This window comes from Glandiceps talaboti, chromosome 2 (genome assembly GCF_964340395.1).
Source record: "Glandiceps talaboti chromosome 2, keGlaTala1.1, whole genome shotgun sequence".
NCBI lineage: Eukaryota > Metazoa > Hemichordata > Enteropneusta > Spengelidae > Glandiceps > Glandiceps talaboti.
In genome coordinates, this window is record NC_135550.1 from 27,342,971 (window position 1) to 27,359,326 (window position 16,356).

At 33.9% G+C, this 16,356-nt stretch overlaps 1 protein-coding gene across 1 annotated transcript; it reads right to left on the reverse strand.

The window, feature by feature from the left end:
- Positions 1-3,664: 3,664 nt before the first annotated feature.
- LOC144446204 (cholesterol 24-hydroxylase-like) lies at positions 3,665-16,032 on the reverse strand. The gene is made up of 15 exons (XM_078135960.1): positions 15,893-16,032; positions 15,017-15,097; positions 14,355-14,436; positions 13,477-13,634; positions 12,861-12,999; positions 12,310-12,423; positions 11,548-11,704; positions 11,069-11,113; positions 10,711-10,783; positions 10,196-10,280; positions 9,510-9,620; positions 9,227-9,318; positions 8,639-8,705; positions 8,286-8,427; positions 3,665-4,296 (listed from the first exon to the last, which is right to left on the reverse strand). Exons 1-15 carry the CDS (start codon positions 16,021-16,023, stop codon positions 3,665-3,667), a joined length of 2,109 nt encoding a protein of 702 aa, XP_077992086.1. The 5' UTR covers positions 16,024-16,032.
- Between the last annotated feature and the right edge of the window lie 324 nt (positions 16,033-16,356).

Below are 16,356 nucleotides of genomic sequence, written 5' to 3' on the forward strand. Positions count from 1 at the left end.
GTTAAATATAATGATCGAGCTTCCTTCATTAAACCAAGTGTCGAATGCGACTGTATATGGAATTAACCATCATCTCAAAACCACACGGTTCACATAAAACCAACTTGAAGTTTTTTAATACATCAATTGCTAAACGGTAATATTCGGACGTTCACAGTCTGCAGTAAAACGACTACATTTTAAGACTCGTCCTTTTCGACTGGAAGAACAACATTCCAGTCAGTGTCTTTGTCAATTACTGACCAAGAATTCTAAAAACACAAGGAAATTAGAGATTGAAGTGAAAGACTACTTCTTTCTCAGCAAAATGCATTTCGTTAAATATACCCAGGCCTACAGCATACAGTGGCCGGTCGATATGAATATATTGACCTTTTACTAATCATTCTGATGTTTTTAATGCAAATTTAATATATACAATCCATGTCTAATTGTTACGTAACAAATTACTGTATAATTTGCTAGTACATATGAAATAAATCAGCTTTGATATGCGTTTCAGTTATCATTCGTTTAAAGATGTACTAAGATGTTCTATAAAGTATTTTGGCAGAAAGTGTCGCCAGTGTCAAATTTAACCTAATGACATGTCTTCATTTCTCCAAAATCTACAATGAAAATCTAAGCACAGTAAACATTTACTGAATCTTTCATCTTAACACCAGTGAGGGAGATTAGTGTAATTCTTGATCCAAGGATAGTAAGTCAGTTCACAGAGTTCATACCAGGATATTTATATCATTTATATCAGAACATAACGACATGATGCTACTTTTCATCCTGTTGTACAATCAGTGATGCTGGTGGATTATGTGATCGATTTTATTTCACGTTTGAAATTTCGATGTTTAAGAAATATTTCGAGAGTCATTTTCTCTACTGTTCCATATGCTTATCCCCACCTAATTGACACTACTTATTACGAGTATTTATCCAGTATACGTGAATGACGATGTCCTGAACGTTGATTTGATATTATTCGGTAATTATATGTTGCAATACACAATTTGTAAACTTTTCCCAAATCATAGTTTTTTACTTTTAATCAAAATACTAACCACAAACTATGTGACACTACGGCCTTATGCTACACTGTCGATGTCATTTGATTCTCTGACGAAATGACCACATTGAGCATAATTGATAACAGATTACTTCAATAATGTGACATTTGAACTCAAGAAATGGGTATATATTACCGTAATATTGCTCAGCTATCAGGTTATCGAACCCGGAAGTAACTACTGTAAGTGAAAAGAAGCTGAAGGAAATGTCACTTATTTGCATTGACGCACTGTGAAAGGAAATGTCAACTATTTGCCTTCTTTATTACATGTATACGATTTCGACATTGGTTCATGTATTCAAGGTACATGTGAATATTGGGAAAAAGTCTTTCAATTAATTGGTTTGTTATAATTAGAATATGTAGTATGACCATGTTTTATTTGGAAAGGATCCTGAGGATATACGAAACACTTTCAAGTTGCACAAAAGACGAGAACTCTAAATCTGGTCAATATATTTATTGTCTCATTTATTGATTTACCCATAATTACATATTTGTGCTTTTTGTTGCATTGGAGCAATGTTATGAACTGCAGCGTACGCTCTTATTTGTTGCGAAGACGTACCAAGCAAATAAAAACAACGTTTTCTTGTGACACTATCTTTATTTTGTGTTTTGCAGTATTCCCTTTTAACATATATTTATATACATATTCATAATACTTTATTCAACAGAGATAAATCGTTTTTGTTCACACACACACACACACACACACACACACACACACACACACACACACACACACATATATATATATATATATAAATCAACAAAATTTAATCCATCTTCCCTTTCCCTGTGTATATTTCATGTTGAGTGCTAACGAATATACTTTGAATAGAAAAATGATTGTCTGATGATAGTAATACACGGATTTGTGGTAATTTGTAGGAGTCTATGAAGTATGTATGATGATATGAGTTGGGATCAAATTTTGGTCATTCGTACAGTCCTTGTATGGACAATTTACATTAAAGGGGCAAGCTCAGTTTATACGGTTTTTTTTGTTGGGGGGCGTAGTTTTTGTTGCATATTTAAAGGTACTCGCTGTATTCTCTATTTACTGAAGCCTACTCAGTTAACCATCACTTGAACTCAAACCTGGTATTAAAATATAACTCATAAACGATATCCAATGACGTAATTTATTATACGTATACAAATGCCAAGGAAACCCCTACTATGTAGTCAACTGTTCTAACAATGCTAGGGGACAATTGTAATGGCATTGGCATTGGTATTATACTAGAATAACAGTTTTATGTAAATATTTTTACTTGAGTAAACAGCTTATAAACTCAGCTTGTGGCTTAAAGAATAAATGAACACATGGGAATCACAAAATATGATTTCTGATTTGATGTCATGAATACAAGAAATCGTCATTTGTACAGTTCTAGTCTCAGTAACTCATATTGGGGAAAAGCCATTGGTGTAATCTCAGGCAATTATAGTCGTATTAGGTGTGATTCGGATCAACCATGACCAGTAGCATTACACGGAAGTCACCTTCCGCTCATACACATCTCTGCATTTTTACAAAGTTCAGGACAACTGAAATGCGCAAATTGTTGTCTCTTCTCTGAAACTGTTACACACACTGTATATTTGTTCTTGGGTGGTTAGAAACTATTGTGCTGAGGTCATGGCATGATATTCCTTTTCCCTTGAGAACGTTGCATACATTAGTCCAATTTGTAAAGAAGTAACATTGGACTTTCCAAATCTACCTGTCAGAAACTCGTTCAAGCATAATACCCTCTTCGAAACTGGATTATGGAAATTATCTGGTTGTTTTTCTGTCATGATGGCGCCTGAAATCATGGTTCATCTGCTATCATTGATTATCATAAACAGGGCAAATACATTCGATGCAGTCAATTTGCAGTCTGGCGTAGGAATCACTGTAATGGAACTATAGGTCATCTTCTATTGTTAATGACGACTTATTCCTCCTCTAACATGAGTGGATCTTCATTTCCAGATATTGGACAATTCACAATTATTCAAAAACAAACTTTATATTAATGTTAATTGTAGTAGGTCGTTTACAGTGATGCCTCAAGTCTTTCTTGGCATCTAAAGGGTACATAATAGTGCTGAAAAACACATTGCAAAAAAAAACACCACAACTTTTATTGGTTGTCTTGTTCTTTCTCATTTTTTTTATTGAGGAGAGGTTTTTAAGAAAGTTTTGAATTAAAGTTTTATTGACACATAGCTTTTCTCCGTTTACATGGTACATATCACTCGAATATCAATTTGTCTTGAAAGTGTTAACATTACAGAATAGTAATTCTAGTCAACCTTTGTTGTTAACCCAGCAATGATTGATATCGTTAGAGGTTGATATCATAAACATATCATGTTCTCCAGTGTCTTTCAGAGCATTGGAGTTTTTGTTGTTGGAACAACTTATATTATTAACAAAAATATAAGTTGCACCAGTCGTGCCATGGCCAGTGAGTCGTTGAATCAACTGTTATACTTATATTTACTATTAAAGAGTAGTACTTCAGATAACAATTATCAATACAAGAATCATTCAAGTAATTTGAGATTGTCATCTTTGTATTTTGAATAGTCTACGTTGATCTATACCGTCGGTAAAGGTGCTACTCTATTTTGAGGAGCAACAACCCTCTTTTGTCGGGTTGAATATTCACTTTGCAGCTCTACGTCGCCACTCGCCATTTGCACTACCTTCTTATTCGACTTTGATATTACTCTGTAGACGTATGCTGCAACGGCTATGACTACAAAGATGACTGCCGCTACTACGAGAGACAGGACGACTGGTAAAACATACTTGTCACTGCCGTGTGGTGGCGATGTAATCACGTCTGTTTCTTCCGTTACGGTGGCTTTTCTGCCTGTAGAATGCAAAGTCTCCACGGTATGCGAATTTGTCACGGTAGTAGTTGCAAAAGTAACGGATGTGCTACGAGTAATAGTATTGGATGCTGTTTTTAGCCCGATTCGTGAAGAAATCACGTTAGAGGGGTCGCCTTCATTACCAGACATATCTCGAGCTTTTATCGAGAAAAAATACGTGGCATTGTTTTCAGTATTGGATATCTGTAAAGTTACTGTTTCCTTGGCTCCGAATGGTAGGGGCGCCGTTAAATTCCCTTCAGTTACATTATGATTAGTCAGCACTTTTCCTGTAGTGAAGTCTTCAACTAGGGAATTAAAATTCTGACTAACGCGGAGATCGTATTCATCAGCTGTAAAGAAAAGACAAATTATTTGTTACGTATATTCCGCATTCGGAAACACCACATCTTCAACATTATGATCATTTGTTAAAATTCTTATAAAACGAGTCTGAATATAGAATATTTCCAAACTAGTATGACACCGTTGGTTGCTTTGATAGACTCCGATGATATGGACTCGGTGTTAGACTGAGTCATAGCTTTCATCTAAGGTATTTCATGTGTCCCATACATTAGTATCAACTATAAATATCAACATAGTTCAAACATACTGAAAACATAACGGTTTATTTAACGTTTGTCACCGTACGTGGAAATTGAATGATTCCACGGGTGGAAAGATACTTAAAACAACAAAAGAGCAAAAAGGATAGAAAACCAACAATAACAATATAAAAGTCAAATAACAGCCAGGAAGTATATAACAAATAAGTTAAGTTAAACAGGATAATAAAAATACAACGACGTGAGAAGAATAAAATGTCAAAAAAGAAGGAGAAGAATGGGAAATGAAACAAACGAAGAAGATGAAGAATATCACTAAGAAACAACATTTTTTACGATGACTAATTTAGTTGTCATTGCACATGACCTACATACAAATATTCAAACATATCCCGTTCCAATGTATTTTCATTACACGATTTTCTTACAGGTACAAGGTCTTAACTTTTCGTTATGGTAAATTCCATATGTGTATGTGTTCTGACAGGTGAGACCACGGAGCCTGATATAAACGATAAATAAACATTCGTCGACAGTTCGTAGATAAGGTCCGTCCAAGCCGACATCTGGGTATACTAATATATATTTTGAAATCATATATCTTACTCAAACTGTAGTCATAGTTTGACAAACAACACTTGTTTATGGTTACGGTCAATAAATACCAATGAAAAGGTGAAGTCTATCGTAACCACAAAAAGAATGAGTTACATGTAACTGTTGCTTGAGAAGTACTATAATTGAATACATATTTTCATCTTCACAATTACGACTACAATGATATCTGCCCAGAGTGATGTAAATGTATGTACTTTATTGTGTATACTTGCATTTATTTATTCATTCATTTTAAAAGAGCCCATGAAATGTAATACTATTTCCTATGTATTTTGTCTCTCCCCTATTAAAGTTTCCGAAAATGTTTGTCAACAACAAGGACCACTTGTAGAGGATTTCGATATAGGTGTATATAACTAAAGTCAAACATCAAAAGTGCAATACGCCGATGACATTTAAATAACTTGTAACGGTTATGTGAGAAATGTGAGAAAAATTGACGTTTGATTAAAGAATTCCGTAGTCTAACCATTCTTGATGTTGCATTAGTCATGTGAAAACAGTTGTAATCTATTTGCAGAGGAATAAATAATATGCATGTCTTTTTATTTCCTTGTGTATTTAACAATACAATTGATACTGTGGTATGCGGAAAGGTATATCATCTTGAAATGTACATAATTGTTTTTTTTTTCACGATATACAAACATGCCATGGCATTCACATTTGATAAATATACGTGGCAATTGATCAGTTCTGCCAACAATAAATCAATTTCAAAGGTTCCCTTTTCGATAACATAAATGCCAGCAGTACGTGTGAAGGGTACATTGAACATTGACAGCGACAGACTTCACAATATAAACCAGCACATACTACACATACTAGAGAAATGGAGCTGAGAAACGAATTCTCCACTGTCTATGGTGCAACTAGTCTGTAAGGAGAGGAGGCCGGTGATGGCGGAACGTCACGACGTATCTTAAAGTCTATGGTGCAACGCACTTTACCTCTTCGGTCGTGATCTTAAAAGCCACGTCCAACTTTTAAATTTAATCGTATACGCTTTACCGATGTCTGTTTCTTTATATTAGGTCTGTCATGTTTTTGTGGGGATTTTTTTTCTGAATAATGTGTAAATACCGAAGCTGTCAACAAGCTAGACATGTTTCAAAAGATTTTATGGAAAAAACATTCTAACCAACATTTGAATTAAAGACGAAATTTCATATATAGAGGTTTTGTGATTGTTGGATTCATGTTTAAATGTGTGCTCATTATCCTTTCATCTGAGTTGACATATTTACAAATTAATTGAGGAAAGACGTCTACTCAAATACAAATTAGTCTTCGGTACCCTTGGAAAAGGAACAAATCATGTTTTATAGGGCCTTGAGTGACATGCAGGAGATCAACACCAATAAAATTGTCATGAATCTATAATTTCCACTTAGCCGATAAATATATTTGAAGTATACTAGCAGTGTGAATTTGAGATGCAACACTCGAACACTTAAACAGACACTACGTGTCCTTGGAGGAAGGAATTTGACATCAAACTACCTAACACCTACAGTAGGCTGCTTATACCGCCACCTGTAGGTCAGTTGTAACTAGGGAATTTGTCATGAGGATTGTTGACCAGAACAGATCAAAGGGAGGATGAATTGTTTGTGTGCTTTAAACGTTGAAATTCTTTACCATGAAGACAAAATCATGAACTTTTGAAATTAAGTGTTGCAGTCAACTCAGTCATATAAATGTACAGAATTTTTCACTTGAAACAGGAGTATCTACTTATATACATGCATGTGTGTAACAATTACAAATAGTATTTCATGCACGGTGTGGGAGTGTCTACAGAACGCTCATTTACAGGATTGTTTTTTCATTTTGGTATGAATCAAAGATATCAAATGATGTCAACCTATTTTTTTCCTTTAAGATTCAATAAAGTCTATTTATGATCAGAAATAGTTGACGTATTTTCCTCCTTAATATAAGCGATGTTATTCTAATTAAATGAAACTAACAAATATCATTTGTGTATGAATATTAGGGCAGCACTATTTTTTTCATATGTTTCCCATACCTGATATTTTCCTCCTACACACAAAAAAGTAAAAACATTTTGACCATCTAAATTATATCTAGATGACCAGTGGGACATGATTCTTTTCAACAAAATAAGGTGTTTGGGTGGGTTTATCATTTCAACTATATTATGTCCACAGAAAGACACACACACACATATACACACACATAAACAGACAGACAGACAGACAGACAGACAGACACAGAGACAGAGACAGAGACAAAACTATACATAGGCTTCCATTAGAGAAGGTAAAAACGAAAAAGTGATCACAAAATCATACATTGACTCAGTAAATGATTTATTACTACATCATTCTTTATTAATGTGAGAGTTAACTTTGATTTATTTGCAAATACAAAACATGTATAGTATACAGGTACTTGAAGTATCTACAGCAAACATGAATCAATCATTGGTGTATTTACATAAACGATAGCTCACTACTGATATGACACCTGTCATCAACTATTTCCACATAACCAAGTCAACCCAAATACAGCATTCTATACTGTGGTCAGAACTCTTTACAAACCCCTAAGATATATTCGTTTATTTCAATGTCTATATGATACAGATAAGATTTCACATTTGATTTCAAATAAAACCATAGAACATGGTAGTCAAATACAAGATTAATTAAACAATTTTAGTTTCCTTAAATGACAATCGATCCTAACCACATACGGTAATTACTACAGAATATTAACAGAAACTATCTAACAAACAGATCCATCAAAATTGAAAATAAGGCCCCGTCAGTTATTTGCTGTTAGTCATCAACACTTGATTTTAACACAAAATTCATCACATGGAAATTAAGTAGAGAACACTATGATCTAGTCTGTAACGTACGGAATGTTGAGGCGCCCTCTTGTGTTGGCCAACCCTTTTCAAGACTGTCGAGGGTGGAGTGACATGATGAGGTTACTGTCTAAACTATGATGAAGAGCTGCCGATGTAAATCAACTCCAAATACCCCAAATAATGACTCCTAGAAAGCTGTATCATGAGTCAGAATACTCAGTTAGAACCACTGACTGACTTTTAGTAACTCAGTCTGAACCACTAAATGACTTTTAGTAACTCAGTCTGAACTACTGACTAACTCAGTCAGTACTGACTGGCTTTGTACAAACAGTCATTTGACATTTGTCCTTTAACTTCAAAGTTGTGTGTTCTACAATATCCTCAGATTGGTCTTTCAGCCAAGTAAAGTCATACACCATTAGTAGTCTTACTAATAAGAGTTTGATCCCCATCTGAAAGATAATAACACAGCAAGATACAAGTTATAAACCTAGTATGTTGATTACAGTATTCTTTAAAATTAAAATTCATAGGCAGGGTCTTCAAATACACAATATCAACAATCTGGGGAATCACTGTCATCAAACAAAATGTCACCCATTATAGAGATTCTTTAGTTGGTATGATGTTATAAATGTAAAATCATAAGTACAAATCACTAACCAGTGCCAAACCTTCTCCTACACAGGCTCGTTGGCCAAGACCAAATGGACAGTGGGCATATTTTGGCCTAAGAAAAAAATGTGATCAAGTAAGAAATACTACAATGATACAGTACAACATACAATACATGTAAATATATATATATATATATATATCTGGAGCAACAATAACTGTAATTTTAGTATATCTTATTAGAGCTATTCAGTGGTTTCACTTTTCTTTTTACTAAAACATGGATAATAGCCAAGCAATAGAGCTATGTATGCATCTACACCTAAAAGTCATTAAATATTGTATAATAGTTTGTACCTGAAATTTGCACTTTGTAAATATGAGTGACACTGCACATAAAGTAGTGATACAGAAAGTAAACTATCATTTGAATGTTTATTTATCACTATCACCAAGGTCATGTGACAAAAAGGCTTGAACAATGTCAATAATATCTTGATAATTATTCACCAGTCAGAAACCTCAATATCAATTCTATTGACAATATAAGGATAAAACTGAACTTGTAATGTTTCTAACCTTAGCAGTCAACTTACCAAAGAAAAGCACATGTAAATTACTGTAAGTTATACTCACAATTCTTGTGTTTTAGAGTTAAATCGATCAGGGTCAAATGTGAGTGGATTTTTGTAGAACCATTCAGTCCTTCCCATGGCAACCATACTGACCTGAGACAAAGAAAGACAAGTTTGATTATACAGGCCTGGGCAGTCTGATCAATATTCTGAATTTGAAACACAATTTGTCAAACAATTCAAAGACATTTTCTTGACAAATTCTCTTGAACAAAAACGAAAACTTCTAATCATCACAGGAATTTGAAATATCTTGAAATGCTCATTTAAACCGCTGTACTTACCATTATGGCTGTATTAGCAGGAATTTTGTAATTACTGTATTCCTTGTCTTCCATGAGTACTCGCATTGTTCCCAAGGAAACCGGGTAAAGTCGGAGTGTTTCTTTGATAACCTGGAATGTGGTAATCATTCTTTAAAAGTCTGAATAATTGAAAAGACTGCTTTGTTTATTTGATTCATAAACCATAGACTACTATGGGTTGGTAGGAGATTACAATACTAAATATCTGTCAACTTAAAACATATTTTCATAAATTGCTCATAACCTTGAAATGTCAGGAATAATTGTCAACGATTATAATCATAAAGTGTGGAAAAAATAATTCAATGCATTTCAAACTTTTCATAAAAAGTAGCTGAAGACAAGTCATTCTGTTTTCATTTACTGCTGATAACAAATAGCTAGTCTCACCAAAGAATAATGCTTAGAATGCATATCACCATTGGCAAGTTCTGTTTGCATAGGGGTGAAAAAAAAATTCTATCTCTACCACAAGATGGTTTGGTTTTTGGTACCATTAAATGAAAATGCATTCTTAACATGCCATTAACCTCTCCTTACAATAACTCTTAATTACTAGAATTGGAGGAAAGTCAACAATGACAACTGATATCAGTGACCAAGTCATAGCCCCAGTTAGTGGCAGTCATAGATATTCAATGTATAGATAATTCTTGTATGTGTACCTTATCCAAATACTGTAGTCTGTCTAGGTCTGATGATGAAACTGTTTTCTCATCTCCGAGAACTTGGTGCAATTCTTGCTCTAATCTGTTTCAGGGAAAAGAAAAACACACATCACATTATATATGATCATGGAAGTATAACCCACTTCCATGATATGATGGAACAGATATCATCATATAGAACAAATCACAATAATGGGTATTAATTGACATCAAAATTGTAAATAAAAAATAACTTTGGAAAACACTATCCATCACAATGAGGGAGTAGTAACTTGTACTTGACTAGCGACAGCTTTCAGGTAAATCTCCTCATATAACATCAAAGTTTATAAATCCGTCATTGTGCAAAGAGAACAAATAAAATATATGCAGAGGTCTTAGGTTGTTAGTGTTGATACATGCACCAAGTCAGTAGAGTAATATACATGCACCAAGTCAGTAGAGTAATATACATGCACCAAGTCAGTAGAGTAAAGCAAAATACAATTAGAGCATAGAGAGGAAAGTCTTACTTTTTTAGTACTTTAGGGTGTTTGCTGAGTTCCATTAGACAGAAGGAGAGTGTACTGGCAGTAGTTTCAAAGCCTGCAAAACCAGAGGTGTGAGGAAACTAATATGCTAGACTCTTGTACTACATGCATGTTGAAATTGTGGGTGACTTCAAAGTGTATGCAATCAAATAGAGCAATTTGTAAATTTGAAGAGGAGAAAGAATACAAAGCAAATTAAAGCATATATATAGATAAACAAATACGACAAACATGCAGATCTTTCAAAATTAAAACCAAAATATTTTACATAGAAAGAAATATCAGCCTGAAATATTAGATTTAAAAACAAAATCGTTGATCATTTACAACTCTATCTAACCTGCCATGATAAGGCTGACCAGATCATCAACAACATCTTCAATATCTAAAACAAACAAAAAAATCACCATTATCAATTTGGGTTACATTTTCTGAACAGAGGGAGAAGTTTCATAGGTGATGAGTGACTACTATATATCTGGCAAAAAATGACATAGGTAAATCCTGACATCAGCTGATAATTCTGAAATGAAAAGTGAAGAGAAAGAATTTATTGATGACCTTCTGTATGTTCTTGTGTCTGATTAGAGAGTGAAATGTAGACAATGTATTTGCATAACCTTCAAACTTTATTTCACATGTTTGAGACTTGCAAATAGTACTTGTGTCAAACTGATAACCTCCTATATGTAATACAAACATTACAAGTATGGAAAATAACTGTACTGAAATCTGTGATAGTGGCATTGCATATAATACAATATCACCGTACTGAAATCTGTGATAGTGGCATTGCATAAAATATGATAAATTGTATACCTCTGTTTTGCATGAAGTGGGTTAGTAGATCAGATGGAAGCTGTATACCAGCTTTCTTAGCTTTCATTCTATTGTGAACCATTTTCTTGAGTATTCCTCTGATGTGTATGATAGCATCACTGACTTCATCCCTGTATTTCCACTTCAGTGGGTTAAACTAAAAAATATCGACGTGACATGTAAAATGCCTTAGAGGTATGTGAAAAGGTAAAGTTACATCCACACCATGACAGAAATGATGAGGACAACAGACAATAGAACATACAGATATACAATGTGGGTGGGAATTTCACTTTCTATAGCTGTCAGACTGACATAATAAGTTGTGTTGTACTAATGAACTTTTTAAATCCCATTTGATCCCTTATGACTGGTTCTCTTCATCTTAACACTGGGGTAAGTATGAGTAATGTAATAAAAACAACTAGGTGAAAGTATACACAACTTTGTGATAAACATATGTTCTCTTTCTTACTGATGACATAAACAATAACAAACTTTTACAAAATCCAACACGTTTACTTCAATATTATTCAGAACAAGATCAATATGGAGAGAAACTGACAAATGTTTCCATAGATTTTGTAAAATGAGTAAATGTGAACATATTGTCATTAAAATATTACATCTGAATAGAGATACGTGTCAATGTCTTTACCACACTATTCATTTCCAGAGACCAAATAACAGAAATCTACAAAGCTTTTCTAAAGTCTGTATCTCAATTTAAAAAAAGAACAAACAAATAAACTTGATCCATACCTTGTCAAAAAGTTGGTCAAAGCTGTGGTTTACTGCTTGCATAATGAGGTTTGTACTTTTATACAAGTTTGCCTCCTTGTTGTCTTTGATATCGATATCTAAACTACACAGAACCTAGCAAATTAACGATTTATGATTATTTAAATATTTCTCTGCAGCAACTACATATTTCAACAACATTCAACAACTGTAAATATACAACTATTAAAGCACGTATGATTCCATAAATTAGTCATGAAAGTAACCACATCCACACAAGTACTCCATCAATATCTTTTCTCTTTCAAGTTGAAAACCAAGATTTTTTAGTTGTCACAGGTTTCATATAGAGCCCTTTTTGGTAACAACATATGCCAAAAGCTACATATTGCACATGGTTATGAAATATGAGTTGGCGAGTACGAGAAGCAAATAGTTAAGGTGATGATTTTCATCAAAACTCCTAAATTGCTGTCACCATCAGCAATATCAGAAACAAAGGAATTTTACATTTACAATTCTCAAAATCTGACATAAAATGTAAAAATACACAGCTACATAGATTTTCCTACCTTAGCAAGAATGGCCATAGAGTATACACAAAATTCATCAAACATTTTGACTGTCGTTGTCCCATTGGCCACAGCTTTCAACCTATTGATTATCAAATCTGCTCCATCATTCAGTTTGTCAAAAACAGTCAATAAATATCTGTAAATTACAAAAATGCAGGCTTCCATGAGTGTACAAGCTTTCATACGGCAATGGTTTGGGTGATTTCAGCTACCTTGAATTTCAAACCTGTTAGTTGCCAAGGCACTTTCTTCCTCTTTTAAATGATTATTAAATCATCATTGCTCAATATTGATCTATTCAAAATCATAAAGTCATGAAAAATATAGGTTTGTCATTTACCAAATAATCACTTCTTGCAACAAGACATGTAACAACATGTGAAAAATGACATAGTATATAAATATTTATAAACACCAAATATTCACAGTAAAATGTTTAAAATTAGCGAATGACCCAACAGCTCTTCAAATCAACAAGTATATATTTTTCTACACTATACAGTGAATTTCATTCCTGAAATTGTTACCATCAGATGTACAACTTTTGAGACATCATGATTTATCCATACCTAAGGTGAAGGACATCGGTTCACCTACATTAGTTTTGAATTACCTTTCCTGAAATGCAGGACTGATACAATCCCTTCTTTGCTTCCACAGATCCTGGTCTACTTCAGTCATTAAACTTTTCCCCATGAAACGTTCTTCACAAAATGTTGACAACTCCAAGTAAGTTTTAGCTTTGGGAAGGTTTCCAGATACCAACATATCCTGTTGAGAATGGAAATTACAGTTTGAATGATAGTTGGATCCTATTCACTGTTATTTGAAAACTATTCTAGTTGTAGCTACTAACATATAATGATTTCCTGCAAAGAACTGTTGCTCAACTACTGTTATATTCTTTTCTACACTTCAGGGTTTTTTTTTACCAGAATTTGATAATAAAACCCACTCAACATAACACAAATGGTATAAAGACATTAATACATCTAAAATTTATAAAAAATTTCCTTAAAGAATTTCCCTAGAGAATCATCTGAAGTAAGGTTATGACAAAGTTATTTGTTTCCATTTTCAATTTCTGAATGACTCAAGTACTATTTTACTATAGGTTTGTTCTGTCATGTTACTTATGCTTACATGTGTATGTTACAGTATATGTATGTGAATGTGTGTGTGTGTATGTGTCAGATCTGTCTGTCTGTTTGTATGTATGTATGTATGTATGTATGTATGTATGTATGTATGTATGTGTGTATGTATGTGTGTGTATGTGTGTATGTATGTATGTATGTATGTATGTATGTATGTATGTATGTGTGTGTGTGCATGCGTGCGTGCGTGTGTGTGTGCGTGTATGTATGTATGTATGTATGTATGTATGTATGTATTTATGTGTGTATGTATGTATGTATGTATGTATGTATGTGTGTGTGTGTGTGTGTGTGTGTGTGTGTGTGTGTGTGTGTGTGTGTGTGTGTGTCTTACCTTCAGTGCATCAGGATCAAGGACAACTACAGTTACTCTATGAAGGATAAAAAACTTGAATATAGTTCCATACTTAGCAGCCCTACAGAAAGATCAATTTCAAATTTCACCTCATAACATAACATAACATAACATAACATAACATAACATGTACATGTATTTCAATGTAACCACTTACAGAATTCAGCTAGCCAATAAATTCAGTTCATGATCTTGGAATAAGTTTGTGTGTTGCTCTGCAAACATTTATCACAACCATTCTACACCTGGATATCTAATAATAGTACTAAAACAAAAGGTATACTGACGTGGGTTGTTTTCTCATATATATATATTAACAAACACATTGTTTTAAACATAACTAGGGTCTTTCAAAAGTATCAACCATCTGGTACTAACTAAATGGCAACACTCTAAGACTCAGTATATGTGTTAGTTGTACTTTTTAGCTGCATTTTTTTCCTGTTTGGATGTTTTGTGTCATTGTCATCATTATTCTGTAGGAACAAGATAATAGTTATACAAAGAATTCATACAACAGTGATAAAATGTATAAATCAATGTTTTTGTAAGAGTCAACAAATAGTTGTATTATAACTACAATGTGATATATATCATTATGTATTGAATTCTATCATGTACAAATTCATACTTAAACCTACCAAGCCACTATAATGTTCCAGTGCAGTGTCTGTTTGTCATCACGAGCTCTCTTCAGTTGAAACAAATTACCCCATACAAAGCTACAAATCAAACAATTTTAGTCTGTCAACTTAAAGTATCTCAGAAATACAATGAGTAGTTGTACTTAGTCACACAGCATTATTCTAAGGCTCGTATATAATAGTATATAATGAAACTATCGTCAGTCATTACTTATACATAACATTTGGACAAATAATCATTCATCCTTCAAAACGGAAACATGGAAAAACTAATGTAGAATGTGCGATACAAGTTTACACCATTAGCTTGGTGGAAGCCGGGGGTGGAAGACGTCTTCACATGTACACAATGTCATGGTAAGTATCTTTCACATTTTAAAAAATGTACTAGGGATAAGCCAGCAGGTCTGTAGTATATAATACAGCTATAGGCAATTTTTGTTATATTCGTATATATTGATACAAGACTGGGATGGTCAAAAGTGTATAGCAGCTTGGATCTCCTACATTATGAATAATAAGTAATGTAAACAGTAGGTCAACATGCCAAGTACTACTCGGTTTTAATACTCGTATTACTGCAAACGTATCTGTGTTGTTGTTTTTCGTCGGGGGGGGGGGGGGACCTCATTGCCGTAGATTTTGGTGCAACCACCAAGTCGGTTGTTCGCTAAACCAGCGATTTCTCCATTCTAAACGTAACAGACATTTACTGCTATGCTATCTATAGGTCACATTTTATTTCCACAAATATTTAACGTTATACAAATATACATGAATAAGTACGGCCGTACAGTGTATTTATACTGGTAGCCATCTAAAGATTACCTATGGCCCAGTTTTACACATAACAAATAATCAGTTTATTCGTACCTGCCTCTCCGTGGTCCTGGTATATGGTCATATTTCCAGTGTTGATAAAATGTGTATAAGCTATACGAAATGATACCTATTACCATTATACACCAGATAATACCTCCGATGATAAACACCGGGTCCAACATCTTGTCCGATCTCTGGCCGCGTGGGGCGGTCTGGGTCAAGGGCCACAGGCAAATGACCCCTCAACTTCTCACTAACTAATAAGAACGCTGTTCTTATGAACGCGCGTGATATTATAGCAATATATAAGTTTGTCGGGTGGCCTGGGGGTGGTGATATTTTTGTTTTTTAGATTTTTATCGTTCTGAGGTTTGCATCAAAACTAAAGTTAGCTGACGTTAGTTTTAAGTGCAAACCCAGGAATGATAAACATTCTCAGAAAAACATCAAAATCAAAATCTAGTGTATTGCGGGTTTTAGGTACATTTTGTAAATCAGAAATGGGGTCACCAGTC